Source organism: Ranitomeya imitator, chromosome 5 (assembly GCF_032444005.1).
Source record: "Ranitomeya imitator isolate aRanImi1 chromosome 5, aRanImi1.pri, whole genome shotgun sequence".
Lineage (NCBI taxonomy): Eukaryota > Metazoa > Chordata > Amphibia > Anura > Dendrobatidae > Ranitomeya > Ranitomeya imitator.
Genome location: NC_091286.1, coordinates 274950765 through 274966829, shown reverse-complemented (window position 1 = coordinate 274966829; position 16065 = coordinate 274950765). Strand labels below are relative to the sequence as shown.

At 43.4% G+C, this 16065-nt stretch overlaps 1 protein-coding gene across 1 annotated transcript in view; it reads right to left on the bottom strand.

Annotated features, from left to right (window-relative positions):
- Positions 1-15366, bottom strand: part of CALHM4 (calcium homeostasis modulator family member 4) — a 41716-nt gene extending 26350 nt beyond the window's left edge. Inside the window, exon 1 of the mRNA XM_069726178.1 lies at positions 14735-15366. Within this exon, the coding sequence (XP_069582279.1) occupies positions 14735-15295 (561 nt within the window). The 5' untranslated portion in view covers positions 15296-15366. The remainder of the gene's footprint in view (positions 1-14734) is intronic.
- Positions 15367-16065: the final 699 nt, after the last annotated feature.

The following is a 16065-nucleotide window of genomic DNA, read 5'->3' as shown; positions in this document are numbered from 1 at the left end:
GTTGGAAATAGGGTTAAGATTAGGCTTGTGGTTAGGGTTATGGTTAGGGGTGTGTTGGGGTTAGGGTTGTGCTTAGGGGTGTGTTGGGGTTAGGGTTTGGATTAGGGTTAGAAAAATTATTTTTTTATTTTCACGGCTATGCGTTATAAACTTCTGTGAAGCACTTGGGGGTTAAAAGTGCTCACCACATATCTAGATAAGTTCCTTTGGGGTCTAGTTTCCAAAATAGGGTTACTTGTGGGGGGTTTTACTGTTTAGGCACATCAGGGGCTCTGCAAATGCAACGTGACGCCCGCAGACCATTCCATCAAAGTCTGCATTTCAAAACGCCACTACTTCCCTTCCGAGCCCCGACGTGTGCCCAAACAGTGGTTTACCCCCACATATGGGGTACCAGCATACTCAGTGCAAACTGGGCAACAACTATTGGGGTCCAATTTCTCCTGTTACCCTTGTGAAAATAAAAAATTGCTTGCTAAAACATCATTTTGAGGAAAGAAAAATTATTTTTTTTAATTTCACGGCTCTGCGTTGTAAACTTCTGTGAAGCACTTGGGGGTTCAAAGTGCTCACCACATATCTAGATAAGTTCCTTTGGGGGTCTAGTTTTCAAAATATGGTTACTTGTGGGGGGTTTTACTGTTTAGGCACATCAGTGGCTCTGCAAACGTAACATGATGCCCGCAGACCATTCCATCAAAGTCTGCATTCCAAAACGTCACTACTTCCCTTCTTAGCCCCGACGTGTGCCCAAACAGTGGTTCCCCCCATATATGGGGTATCAACGTACTCAGGACAAACTGGACAACAACTTTTGGGGTCCAATTTCTTCTGTTACTCTTGTGAAAATAAAAAATTGCGGGTTAAAAAATAATTTTTGAGGAAAGAAAAATGATTTTTTTTATTTTCATGGCTCTGCGTTATAAACTTCTGTGAAGCACTTGGGGGTTTAAAGTGGTCAACGCACATCTAGGTTAGTTCCATGGGAGGTCGAGTTTCCAAAATATGGTCACATGTGGGGGAGCTCCAATGTTTAGGTACACAAGGGCTCTCCAAACGCGACATGGTGTCCGCTAACGATTGGAGCTAATTTTTCATTCAAAAAGTCAAATGGCGCTCCTTCCCTTCCGAGCCCTGCCGTGTGCCCAAACAGTGGTTTACCCCCACATGTGAGGTATCAGTGTACTCAGGAGAAATTTCCCAATAAATTTTAGGATCCATCTTATCCTGTTGCCCATGTGGAAATGAACAAATTGAGGCTAAAATAAATTTTTTGTGAAAAAAAAGTACTTTTTTTTCATTTTTACGGATCAATTTATGAAGCACCTGGGGGTTCAAAGTGCATCTAGATAAGTTCCTTGGGGGTCTAGTTTCTAAAATGGGGTCACTTGTGGGGGAGCTCCAATGTTTAGGCACACAGGGGCTCTCCAAACACGACATGGTGTCCGCTAAAGATTGGAGCCAATTTTTCATTGAAAAAGTCAAATGGCGCTCCTTCCCTTCCGAGCCCTGTCGTGAGCCCAAACAGTAGTTCCCCCCCACATATGGGGTATCGGCGTACTCAGGACAAATTGTACAATAACTTTTGGTGTCCAGTTTCTCTTTTTACCCTTGGGAAAATAAAAAAAAATGTTGCTAAAAGATCATTTTTGTGACTAAAAAGTTAAACGTTCATTTTTTCCTTCCATGTTGCTTCTGCTGCTGTGAAGCACCTGAAGGGTTAATAAACTTCTTGAATGTGGTTTTGAGCACCTTGAGGGGTGCAGTTTTTAGAATGGTGTCACTTTTGGGTATTTTCAGCCATATAGTCCCCTCAAACTGACTTCAAATGTGAGGTCCCTAAAAAAATGGTTTTGTAAATTTTGCTGTAAAAATGAGAAATCGCTGGTCAACTTTTAACCCTTATAACTTCCTAGCAGAAAAAAATTGTTTCCAAAATTGCGCTGATGTAAAGTAGACATGTGGTTAATGTTATTTATTAACTATTTTGTGTCACATAACTCTCTTTTAACAGAATAAAAATTCAAAATTTGAAAATTGCAAAATTTTCAAAATTTTAGCCAAATTTCCATTTTTTTTAACAAATAAACACAAAAATTATTGACCTAAATTTACCACTAACATGAAGCCCAATATGTCACGAAAAAACAATTTCAGAACCGCTAAGATTCGTTGAAGCGTTCCTGAGTTATTACCTCATAAAGGGACACTGGTCAGAATTGCAAAAAACGGCCAGGTCATTAAGGTCAAAATAGGCTGGGTCATGAAGGGGTTAAGTATCCATGTATGTCAATACTTCCGCATTCAAAGGTTCACGTAAAAGTGGTTATCCAACCTTTTAAAAGAAAAATTGACTCCCAAATAAAAACTATATTCACCTTTTCTCTATACTGGCAACCCAGCATAGCAGCTGTGGTGGTCCTCCTGATCTCACCAGCACTGGGGTGGACTCAAACAGAAGAGGGCCCCAAGTTCAAGAACAATATATGGGCCCTTTACAGTCCAACAGCTCATCTTAATGCACAACTCCACCTGCTTTGGAGATGGTAATGTGTTGTGAATTCTGTGGCAGAGTTCACTCCTGTAGTCACAAGTGGTACTTCGGCTGATTCTCTCTGGGAGCTTCCGTTTGTGGAGGAAGGTGGTACTGCAGCTTCTGAGTTTCCTCCCTCAGGTGATCTGGTGAGGTCGTTAGCTGCTTCTCTACTTAACTCCACCTGATGCTTTGATCCATGCTTCCTGTCAATGTTCCAGTGTTGGACTTGTGTTTCTCTAGATCATTCCTGTGGCCTGCTGCTCTGCATAGCTAAGTGCTTCTTTGCAATTTGTTGCTATTTTTTCTGTCCAGCTTGTCTATTTGTTTTGCTGGAAGCTCTGGGACGCAAAGGGTGTACCTCCGTGCCGTTAGTTCGGTACGGAGGGTCTTTTTGCCCCCTTTGCGTGGTTTTCTTTAGGGTTTTGTGTAGACCGCAAAGTTATCTTTCCTATCCTCGTTCTGTCTAGATTATCGGGCCTCACTTTGCTGAATCTATTTCATCCCTACGTTTGTCTTTTCATCTTACTCACAGTCATTATATGTAGGGGGCTGCCTTTTCCTTTGGGGTATTTCTCTGAGGCAAGGTAGGCTTATTTTTCTATCTTCAGGCTAGTTAGTTTCTCAGGCTGTGCCGAGTTGCATAGGGAGCTTTAGGCGCAATCCACAGCTGCCTCTAGTTGTGTTTGGAGAGGATCAGGAATTGCGGTCTACAGAGTTTCCACGTCTCAGAGCTCGTTCTATTATTTTGGGTTATTGTCAGATCACTGTATGTGCTCTGATCGCTATGTACATTGTGTTACTGAATTGCCTATCATAACAGTACAGGAAGACTAAAGTACTAATGATACTCAATAGAGGGAAAAAAGAAGTTCTGAGACCATTTTTTTTCCTTTGCACTGTGATTTGTCTTTTTTTTCCCCTAGACATTTGGGTGGGTCAGGACACAGGTGTTACAATGGACATTAAAGGTCTGTCTTCATGTGTAGATCAGCTCACGGCAAGAGTTCAAGATATTCAAAATTTTGTGGTTCAGAATTCTTTGTTAGAACCGAGAATTCCTATTCCAGATTTGTTTTTTGGAGATAGAACTAAATTTCTGAGTTTCAAGAATAATTGTAAACTGTTTCTGGCTTTGAAACCTCGCTCCTCTGGTGACCCAGCGCAACAGGTTAGGATCGTCATTTCTTTTTTGCGTGGCGACCCTCAGGACTGGGCATTTTCTCTTGCGTCAGGAGATCCTGCATTGAGTGATATCGATGCGTTTTTCCTGTCGCTTGGATTGCTGTACGATGAGCCTAATTCAGTAGATCAGGCAGAAAAAAATTTGCTGGCTCTTTGTCAGGCTCAGGATGAGATAGAGCTATATTGCCAGAAATTTAGAAAATGGTCCGTGCTCACTCAATGGAATGAATCTGCGCTTGCAGCCATTTTCAGAAAGGGTCTCTCTGAAGCCATTAAGGATGTCATGGTGGGATTTCCTATGCCCGCTGGTTTGAATGAGTCTATTTCTTTGGCCATTCAGATCGGTCGACGCTTGCGTGAGCGTAAATCTGTGTACCATTTGGCGGTATTACCTGAGATTAAACCTGAGCCTATGCAGTGCGATAGGACTATGACCAGAGTTGAACGGCAAGAACACAGACGTCTGAATGGGCTGTGTTTCTACTGTGGTGATTCCACTCGTGCTATCTCTGATTGTCCTAAGCGCACTAAGCGGTTCGCTAGGTCTGCCGCCATTGGTACTGTACAGTCAAAATTTCTTCTGTCCGTTACCTTGATATGCTCCTTGTCGTCGTATTCTGTCATGGCGTTTGTGGATTCAGGCGCTGCCCTGAATTTGATGGACTTGGATTATGCTAAGCGTTGTGGGTTTTTATTGGAGCCCTTGCAGTGTCCTATTCCATTGAGAGGAATTGATGCTACACCTTTGGCCAAGAATAAGCCTCAATACTGGACCCAGCTGACCATGTGCATGGCTCCTGCACATCAGGAGGTTATTCGCTTTCTGGTGTTGCATAATCTGCATGATGTGGTCGTGATGGGGTTGCCATGGCTACAAGCCCATAATCCGGTATTGGATTGGAATTCCATGTTGGTGTCCAGCTGGGGTTGTCAGGGGGTACATGGTGATGTTCCATTTCTGTCAATTTCGTCATCCACCCCTTCTGAGGTTCCAGAGTTCTTGTCTGATTACCAGGATGTATTTGATGAGCCCAAGTCCGATGCCCTGCCTCCGCATAGGGATTGTGATTGTGCTATCAATTTGATTCCTGGTAGTAAATTCCCAAAAGGTCGACTGTTTAATTTATCCGTGCCTGAGCACACCGCTATGCGCAGTTATGTGAAGGAATCCCTGGAGAAGGGGCATATTCGCCTGTCATCGTCGCCATTAGGAGCAGGGTTCTTTTTTGTAGCCAAGAAGGATGGTTCGCTGAGACCGTGTATAGATTACCGCCTTCTTAATAAGATCACTGTTAAATTTCAGTACCCCTTGCCATTGTTATCTGATTTGTTTGCTCGGATTAAGGGGGCTAGTTGGTTCACTAAGATAGATCTTCGTGGTGCGTATAATCTGGTGAGAATCAGGCAAGGCGATGAATGGAAAACTGCATTTAATACGCCCGAGGGTCATTTTGAGTATCTAGTGATGCCGTTCGGACTTGCCAATGCTCCATCAGTGTTTCAATCCTTTATGCATGACATCTTCCGTGAGTACCTGGATAAATTCCTGATTGTGTACTTGGATGACATTTTGATCTTCTCGGATGATTGGGAGTCTCATGTGAAGCAGGCCAGAACGGTTTTTCAGGCCCTGCGTGCTAATTCTTTGTTTGTGAAGGGATCAAAGTGTCTCTTTGGTGTGCAGAAGGTTTCATTTTTGGGGTTCATCTTTTCCCCTTCTACTATCGAGATGGATCCGGTTAAGGTCCAAGCCATCCATGATTGGACTCAGCCGACATCTCTGAAAAGTCTGCAAAAGTTCCTGGGCTTTGCTAATTTTTATCGTCGCTTCATCTGCAATTTTTCTAGTGTTGCCAAACCATTGACCGATTTGACCAAGAAGGGTGCTGATTTGGTCAATTGGTCTTCTGCTGCTGTGGAAGCTTTTCAAGAGTTGAAGCGTCGTTTTTCTTCTGCCCCTGTGTTGTGTCAACCAGATGTTTCTCTTCCGTTCCAGGTCGAGGTTGATGCTTCTGAGATTGGAGCAGGGGCTGTTTTGTCACAGAGAGCTTCTGGTTGCTCAGTGATGAAACCATGCGCTTTCTTTTCCAGGAAGTTTTTGCCTGCTGAGCGAAATTATGATGTGGGCAACCGAGAGTTGCTGGCCATGAAGTGGGCATTCGAGGAGTGGCGTCATTGGCTTGAAGGAGCTAAGCATCGCGTGGTGGTATTGACTGATCATAAGAACTTGACTTATCTCGAGTCTGCCAAGCGCTTGAATCCTAGACAAGCTCGTTGGTCGTTGTTTTTTGCCCGTTTTGACTTTGTGATTTCGTACCTTCCGGGCTCTAAAAATGTGAAGGCGGATGCTCTGTCTAGGAGTTTTGTGCCCGACTCTCCAGGTTTATCTGAGCCGGCGGGTATCCTCAAGGAAGGAGTAATTGTGTCTGCCATCTCCCCTGATTTGCGGCGGGTGCTGCAAAAATTTCAGGCTAATAAACCTGATCGTTGCCCAGCGGAGAAACTGTTTGTCCCTGATAGGTGGACGAATAGAGTTATCTCTGAACTTCATTGTTCGGTGTTGGCTGGTCATCCTGGAATCTTTGGTACCAGAGAGTTAGTGGCTAGATCCTTTTGGTGGCCCTCTCTGTCGCGGGATGTGCGTACTTTTGTGCAGTCCTGTGGGATTTGTGCTCGGGCTAAGCCCTGCTGTTCTCGTGCCAGTGGGTTGCTTTTGCCCTTGCCGGTCCCGAAGAGGCCTTGGACACATATCTCTATGGATTTTATTTCTGACCTTCCCGTTTCTCAAAAGATGTCAGTCATTTGGGTGGTCTGTGATCGCTTTTCTAAGATGGTCCATCTGGTACCCTTGTCTAAATTGCCTTCCTCCTCTGATTTGGTGCCTTTGTTCTTCCAGCATGTGGTTCGTTTGCATGGCATTCCAGAGAATATTGTTTCTGACAGAGGTTCCCAGTTTGTTTCGAGGTTTTGGCGAGCCTTTTGTGGTAGGATGGGCATTGACTTGTCTTTTTCCTCGGCTTTCCATCCTCAGACTAATGGCCAGACCGAACGAACCAATCAGACCTTGGAAACATATCTGAGATGCTTTGTTTCTGCTGATCAGGATGACTGGGTGTCCTTTTTGCCTTTGGCTGAGTTCGCCCTTAATAATCGGGCCAGCTCGGCTACCTTGGTTTCGCCGTTTTTCTGCAATTCTGGGTTCCATCCTCGTTTCTCTTCAGGACAGGTTGAGTCTTCGGACTGTCCTGGTGTGGATACTGTGGTGGACAGGTTGCAGCAGATTTGGACTCAGGTAGTGGACAATTTGACCTTGTCCCAGGAGAAGGCTCAACTTTTCGCTAATCGCAGACGCCGTGTGGGTCCCCGACTTCGTGTTGGGGATCTGGTTTGGTTATCTTCTCGTCATATTCCTATGAAGGTTTCCTCTCCTAAGTTTAAACCTCGTTTTATTGGTCCGTATAGGATTTCTGAGGTTCTTAATCCTGTGTCTTTTCGTCTGACCCTTCCAGATTCTTTTTCCATACATAACGTATTCCATAGGTCATTGTTGCGGAGATACGTGGCACCTATGGTCCCATCTGTTGAGCCTCCTGCCCCGGTTTTGGTGGAGAGGGAATTGGAGTATATTGTGGAGAAGATTTTGGATTCTCGTGTTTCAAGATGGAAACTCCAGTATCTGGTTAAATGGAAGGGTTATGCTCAGGATGATAATTCCTGGGTTTTTGCCTCTGATGTCCATGCTCCCGATCTTGTTCGTGCCTTTCATGTGGTTCATCCTGGTCGGCCTGGGGGCTCTGGTGAGGGTTCGGTGACCCCTCCTCAAGGGGGGGTACTGTTGTGAATTCTGTGGCAGAGTTCACTCCTGTGGTCACAAGTGGTACTTCGGCTGATTCTCTCTGGGAGCTTCCGTTTGTGGAGGAAGGTGGTACTGCAGCTTCTGAGTTTCCTCCCTCAGGTGATCTGGTGAGGTCGTTAGCTGCTTCTCTACTTAACTCCACCGGATGCTTTGATCCATGCTTCCTGTCAATGTTCCAGTGTTGGACTTGTGTTTCTCTGGATCATTCCTGTGGCCTGCTGCTCTGCATAGCTAAGTGCTTCTTTGCTATTTGTTGCTATTTTTTCTGTCCAGCTTGTCTATTTGTTTTGCTGGAAGCTCTGGGACGCAAAGGGTGTACCTCCGTGCCGTTAGTTCGGTACGGAGGGTCTTTTTGCCCCCTTTGCGTGGTTTTCTTTAGGGTTTTGTGTAGACCGCAAAGTTATCTTTCCTATCCTCGTTCTGTCTAGATTATCGGGCCTCACTTTGCTGAATCTATTTCATCCCTATGTTTGTCTTTTCATCTTACTCACAGTCATTATATGTGGGGGGCTGCCTTTTCCTTTGGGGTATTTCTCTGAGGCAAGGTAGGCTTATTTTTCTATCTTCAGGCTAGTTAGTTTCTCAGGCTGTGCCGAGTTGCATAGGGAGCTTTAGGCGCAATCCACAGCTGCCTCTAGTTGTGTTTGGAGAGGATCAGGAATTGCGGTCTACAGAGTTTCCACGTCTCAGAGCTCGTTCTATTATTTTGGGTTATTGTCAGATCACTGTATGTGCTCTGATCGCTATGTACATTGTGTTACTGAATTGCCTATCATAACAGTAATGGGACTCCATACCTATTGGGCCCCTGTGCGGTTGACAGGTTTCACCAATGGTGTGTCCACCCCTTGTACAGCGTACCATTGGCATCACTGCTCAGGAATGAAAGCCATAATGCTACAAGTACAGCATATGATCATTGCAAAAATCACATGCCAGCTGCCTGTAAACAAAGACCAGAAGGACCACATGAACATCATTGTGGAAACACTAGGGAAAGAAGATGTGAAGATCTTTTGATAATTCCTCCCATTTGCTGTGTTTTTAATGCTTTTTCAATGGTTAATGGCCTCTTTAACCCCTTCATGACCTGCCCCGTACTATTACTGTGCATGTCGTGTCTCCCCCTTTGATGTGGGCTCTGGCGCTGAGCCCACATCAAAGTCGCGACATGTCAGCTGTTATGTACAGCTGACATGTGCGCACAACAGCGGCAGGTGGAATCGTGATCAAATGCTGACAGCGGCATTTAACTACCGCTTCCGGCCGCGCAGCTGGAAATGCACGCATCGCCGACCCCCGTCACATGCGCTCATAGCAAGCCTGAAATTCAGCTACATAGCAGCGATCTAATGATCGCTGCTATGTAGCAGAGCCGATCCAGTTGTGCCAGCTTCTAGCCTCCCATGGAGGCTATTGAAGCATGGCAAAAGTAAAAAAAAAATGTTTTAAAAAATATGAAAAAAATAAAAAAAATATAAAAGTTTAAATCACCCACCTTTCGCCCCATCCAAAATAAAGCAATAAAAAAACAAACATTAAAATATTTGGTATCGCCGTGTTCAGAATCGCCCGATCTATCAATAAAAAAAGCATTAACCTGATCGCTAAACAGCGTAGCGAGAAAAAAATTTGAAACGCCAGAATTATGTTTTTTTGGTCTCCGCGACATTGTATTAAAATGCAATAACATGCGATCATAAGAACATATAAGCACAAAAGTGGTATCATTAAAAACGTCAGCTCGGCACGCAAAAAATAAGCCCTCACCCGACCCCGGATCACAGAAAATGGCGCATTTTTTTTTTTTTTTTTTAGCCAAGCTTTTAATTTTGTTTCACCACTTAGATAAAAAATAACCTAGACATGTTAGGTGTATATGAACTCGTAATGACCTAGAAAATCATAATGGCAGGTCAGTTTTAGCATTTAGTGAACCTAGCAAAAAAGCCGAAGAAAAAACAAGTGTGAGATTGAACTTTTTTTGCAATTTCACCACACTTGGAATTTTTTCCCGTTTTCTAGTACAAGACATGGTAAAACCAATGGTGTAGTTCAAAAGTACAACTCGTCCCGCAAAAAATAAGCCCTCATATGGCCATATTGACAGAAAAATATAAAAGTTATGGCTCTGGGAAGGAGGGGAGCGAAAAACGAAAACGCAAAAACGAAAAAGGGCCGCGTCTTGAAGGGGTGAAGTTCCATCCAATGCAAGCTACATACTACTTGCTGGGGTTGGTTGTGAAGAGCTGCTAAGATAGTGCAGCACCTGCTCTGGCATACTACTTTAAGCCATATATTGCCTGTTCATCCATTTATCCTAATAGACACCATGTAATATTACATTACCACTGTAGCAAAGTCAGACCCAAATAAATCATTTGATCTTATCACAGTGGCTTCAATTCTGGTTTTCACTGACTCTTTCTATTTTCTGCATTGTAAAAGGATAGAAGCAAATCACATATGGTATTGCTAGTAGGAATTTCAATGGCTTCTTCTGACAGTTTCTCATCATATACTTTTCTGGAGTCTGATAAGCTAAGCTACCCAACAAATCAGGTTTTCATCTTTTCCTTATTATTGCACAAGTCATAGAATTATTATCAAGGCAATTGCCGCAATTTCAGGACCTTCTAAAAACATTAGATATTGGGCGGCTGTGAAGGTTGAATTTGGAAAACACTGGGCTAAGGGATGGGGCACTAACACTTTGAGGTCTGGAGTGATGTGTGACACGGTGAGGAAGGAAACTGTGTTTCCAAAGCACGTTGAATGCTTTGTGGTCCTCTTCGTTATGCCTATCCAGCGCTGGTCAAGCGGTGTCATGTGATCCACACAGGTCCTGCTCCCATCGCATACCGCTAGGAAACAGATACCGACCAGAGTGACCAGATCCCCCGGAGACCGCTTGAGGCACTGTAATTAGCAGCATTGCAGGAGCTTGTGTTCCACAGCACGCAGCACTCCGCCGTGCGACGGGTTCCCCACCTGCTGCCGAAAACTTCATCCGGAGTAGCTGGCTGGGGCAGCTCTCCCTACATAACTAGACATTCACCCATAAGCCGTACCATGGCTAGACATGTCTTTTAGACACCGTAATCAGGACATTGTGGACTACCTCTTGTTCTGGGACCCACTACTTACCTTCATATGATAAAACCATTTTAATATATGCTTCATAGCTATTAACCCTTTACTCCTTGCTGCCTACTTTTTGCAGCCTTTATTACAGCATCATCGGCTCATCACTGGATCATTTACTTCTACTAACCGACCATTTATTTATCTAACCTTATACATTTTTTCAGTTTTATCATCGGGCCGGTTGTAATATCACTTAGCACTAACTGACTACTGGACCAATTGCTGATTGCATTATTGTTTTATTATTATTGTATTATTTACATTTTCTTCAATCCCCATTTTATCATCGGGCTAGTTGCAGCATCTGTTACACTAATTAACCATTTGACCTTTCTTTGTTGAGTACTATCAGTAAATCCCCTCTTTTCTTTGTGTTTACCTTTATCAACTATTTTTTTTCAGCGCAAATCTACTTCCATTACAAATCTCATATTGGGCAGCATATTTTGGTGACAGATCTGCTTTGAAATGGTCCTTTAACACACTGGAACTGATTCATCATTGCATTTCCAACCTTTTTTTGGCATGATTACCCCTCACTTAGTGACTTTTTGATCTGTGACACATTCATCAAACAATTTGAGCCTTTTTTTAAGTTGTCTTTCATGGTTTTAGTTAATTTCAAATTTTTACGTCAATTTGGATTTGAGCAACATTCATGAAACGCGTGGGAAAATCAATGAATCTGGGACAAAAAGATAAAAGCAAAAACCACAAGTAAAAAAAAAACTGCAAATGATGAATTGGCCCATTGTGAAAAATTGCATTATTAAAATTGAGAGGAGCAGGAAAAGGAAAAAAAGGTATTATAAGTCTAAAGGAATTTGAGGAAAGTATATTTACGCTAACAATACCACGTGAAAAACTATGATATACCTATTAAATCACCTCCTATAGTGGCATATAGACTAACCACCCTGCATCTGGAGATTAATGTACCATGTATGTGCAAACACTTGCTAAGAGCCTGGGTTGGGTTCATAATTACCTGTTTTTCCTGGTTTTTGATGCATTAAACACAGTGAGTCAGCATTAAGGAACATCACCTCAGGTACTATAATGGCAGACTGTCACATACACAGTATTGTCTACAAATCAATAAATATGCTAAAAATGTACAGCAGATGTGGATTTCACCAAAGTGATGTACATATGTGAATATGGACACCTGTACTCATTTATATATTTATGGCATATTCTGGGAAAACCTCTTTAACCTATAGTTTAGAAATTTATAAATGGGCCTGTCGAAAAAAAGAACACTATGGCAGAATTACTATTGTGAATTCTCAACTTTGGTAGAAAATATCAAATATGTTGTCGCTTTCTGTTGCATTTAGTTTTAGACTAGTCATGATGTGATTTTTTGGGGAATTTGTGGGGAGCAGAAAGGAACCAACTTGCGCCAAAATTTTGACACAAAAAATTAGTCTAAAAATAAACCTACCAAGATGTGATATTATATCAGCCAAAAGTTTCTGAAATGATGAGTGAATCTTTTGCAATTTGGATTTGCCAAATTCTCCCCAGATATTAATTTTGTGGCAAATTTCAATACTGAAAAGCTTGAAATTGCTCATAAAGTAAACGGAAGGGAGAGTAGAGAGAGAACCTTGCTGACCAGAAGAGCTTACACTTTACAGTAGAGAGAGACAGAGGACCACACTGATCATAAGAGATTACCATCTGCAGGAGAGAGAGGACTCCCAAAGGCCATAAGAGATTACACTCTACAGGACAGAGAAAGAGGGCCCTGTTGACTATAAAAGCTTATACTTTACGGGTTAGTGAGAGCGAAAGGACCTCACTGATTTTAAGAGCTTACACTATACAGGACAGAGAGGAACCTTGCTGGCCATAAAAGCTTACACTCTACAGGAGAAAGAGGAACCCATTGATCATAAGAGGTTACATGATACACACAAGAGAGAGATCCCATCTAGTCATAAGAGCTTACACTCTACAGGAGAGAGAATATCTTGCTGACAATAAGAGCTTACACTGTACAGGAGAGAGAGAGGATCCCACTGACCATAAGAGCTTACACTCTACAGGAGAGAGAGGACTCCACTGATGATAAGAGCTTACACTCTACAGGAAAGAGAAGACTCTGCTGATCATAAGAGCTTACACTCTACATGAGAGATCGAGAATACCCCGCTGAGCATAACAGCTTACACTCTATGGGAGAGAGTAAAGACCCAGTTGACCATAACAGCTTACACTCTACGGGAGAGAGTAAGGACCCAGTTGACCATAACACCTTACAATCTACAGGAGAGAGAGGACCCTGCTGACCATAAGAGCTTACACTCTACAGGTGAGAGGACCCTGGTGACCATAAGAGCTTACACTCTACAGGAGAGAGAGGACCCTGGTGACCATAAGAGCTTACACTCTACAGGAGAGATAGGAGCCTGCTGACCATAAGAGCTTAGACTCTACAGGAGAGAGAGGACCCTACTGACCATAAGAGCTTAGACTCTACAGGAGAGAGAGGACCCTACTGACCATAAGAGCTTACACTCTACAGGAGAGAGAGAGGAGCCTGCTGACCATAAGAGCATACATTCTACAAGAGAGAGAGGACCTTACTGACCATAAGAGCATACACTCTACAGGAGAGATAGGAGCCTGCTGACCATAAGAGCTTAGACTCTACAGGAGAGAGAGGACCCTACTGACCATAAGAGCTTAGACTCTACAGGAGAGAGAGGACCCTACTCACCATAAGAGCTTACACTCTACAGGAGAGAGAGAGGAGCCTGCTGACCATAAGAGCATATATTCTACAAGAGAGAGAGGACCTTACTGACCATAAGAGCATACACTCTACAGGAGAGAGAGGACCCTACTGACCATAAGAGCTTACACTCTACAGGAGAGATAGAGGACCCTACTGACCATAAGAGCTTACACTCTACAGGAGAGAGAGGAGCCTGCTAACCATAAGAGCTTACACTCTACAGGAGAGAGAGGATCCCTCTGACCATAAGAGCTTACACTCTACAGGAGAGAGAGGACCCCACTGATCATAAGAGCTTACACTCTACAGGAGAGAGAATATCCTGCTGATCATAAGAGCTTACACTCTACAGGAGAGAGAGAGAGGATCCCGCTGACCATAAGAGCTTACACTCTACAGGAGAGAGAGGACCCTGCTAATCATAAGAACTTACACTCTACAGGAGAGAGAGGACTCCACTGATTATAAGAGCTTACACTTTATAGGCAAGAGAGAGCGACAATCCCGCTGACCATAAGAGCTGACACTGTGCAGGAGATATAGGCTGAGGTGGAAAACGACTATTTCATACAAACTTTGATCTGCTGGGAACCGCTGATTTGTGATGGACGAGGTACTGATCACTAATGTACAAAGTACAGTATATTAATCCATAAAATGTCATAGCTGCAGGGCATCATGGGGAAGCCTCGCAGCAAGGCAGAAATGATGTTGCATGCTCTCTGATTTTATCATTCATTGCTGATATTTATGTGTATTTTCACTAGGCAGTCACCATAATAACATAATGTAAATCAGTCAATCAATTAGTTGACAATCTTAGCTCAGCTATGAATGTAGTTGCACATAAACCATCTTCCTATTTATGAAAATGTCCCAATTTGTAACTTCAGCAATGTTATGTAATCCGGAGATCAATTATTCCCTGCTTGTATGACAATTACTATTCATGTATTAAGTCGGGGTCCACCAAATCTGCATGAGTAACATCGTAGTAAATCTGTAGCAGAATAGGCATGCAGATGTTGTTAGAAATTTACCTCACATTTCACCTCTTCCATTTTGAAAAGAGTGAAATCTGTGATGAAAATCCACAACAGAAAAAGTCTGTGGATGAAATGTATCTTCCAGATTACATGTCTATTCCGGTATCTGCTGCAGATTTGACCTCGGCAGGCCACATGTACAATCTGTTGCTGCTCTGTCTGGTAAGAACATACCCTGATAGAAAGTCAAACTGGCACCAAAACCTGACGTCCACTTATACCTGTGATTGGTACTTGAGCTCCAGTAACACTTCTTCTCTGACCCTGGACAAATTGCTTGGAACCAGCTGGGCACAGGGGAATTGTGCCAGGGTGAACTTCCTGATGTCAGCACTCATATTCCTAAAGATATCATAGTGATCCACATTGGCAAATTCGCTGACAGCACAGGCATAGTAGGAGCCATTTAACAGAGTGACTGCCAGCCAAGTGACTGGCGCTACCACAGCTCTGCCAATGATATTGCCCATCACGAAGCAGATGAGTTTATACTTCATGAGGAGGCTTTGCCTGCTTCGCTCCTGGATGCTGAAGTCATAGGTTGAGCCTGTGAATAATCTCCATGTATTGTCATTGAATATGAAGCCTACAATCAGCAGGATCAATGCTGGTACTCCCAGGAATGCCAGTCCATACCTCAGATTTTCTGTGGGGCTACACGGGCAGCTAAAAGCGAAGAACGAGAAGAGTTGCTGCCCTCCCACTGTCAGCAAGGCCACAATAGCATTGAAGATGATGGATTCCTTGCTTTTGAGGAAAGCTATAAGAGAAGTTAAAGACATGTTTGCAGCGTCCTGTGAACGTCTCTATCCTGTGTCCCAGTGTTATGTGATCTGTCTGCCTTCTCTGGGTGTGCCCTACACACGTCCTGCCCTGCAACCAATTCCTGTACCTATTATGTATATACATTTATGGATATCACCACTCCTACCCCATCTCCGAAATACACCCCCAGCTATTTACTGACTACACCCATACAAGTCCTACTCCTCCATCCAGTGAAGATACCCATGAAACTCCTCCTATTCTCTAAAATCTTCAAGGAAATACATGTGAACTGAGATAGTCCCATATATCAAAGGGTAAAAAGTTAACGTTGCTATGGCCTATGCTGATCTGCAACCAGTGGCTCTCCCGCTGTTACTAAACTACATACTACATACGTACTCCCATGTACTGACATGCTTCTGCTGTGCGCATTGATGTAAGCCTCCCATTAAGGTTTTTTTATTCTTTAAATGTGTGTATATGTGCATGTGAGTGTGGTAATATACACACCTACTGCCGCCTTCTCTGGGATCCTGAGTTCTTCTCTTTTTCTCGGTGACGTCACAATTCTTCAGACTATTCGGCTCACTCTATACTTCATTCTTGCACTCAATAAGGCTTACATTTTAAGTGCCACTTCCAGAGCGCCGTGTGACCCCGAGAGTCTAAAGAGTGGTGACGTCTCTCAGAAGAGGAGCAAATGAGCACTGGATCCCAGAGAAAGAGGCGATAGGTGAGTAAAGGGATTCTGTTAGTAAGATCAACCTTCCTCAGGCTTGGGTCA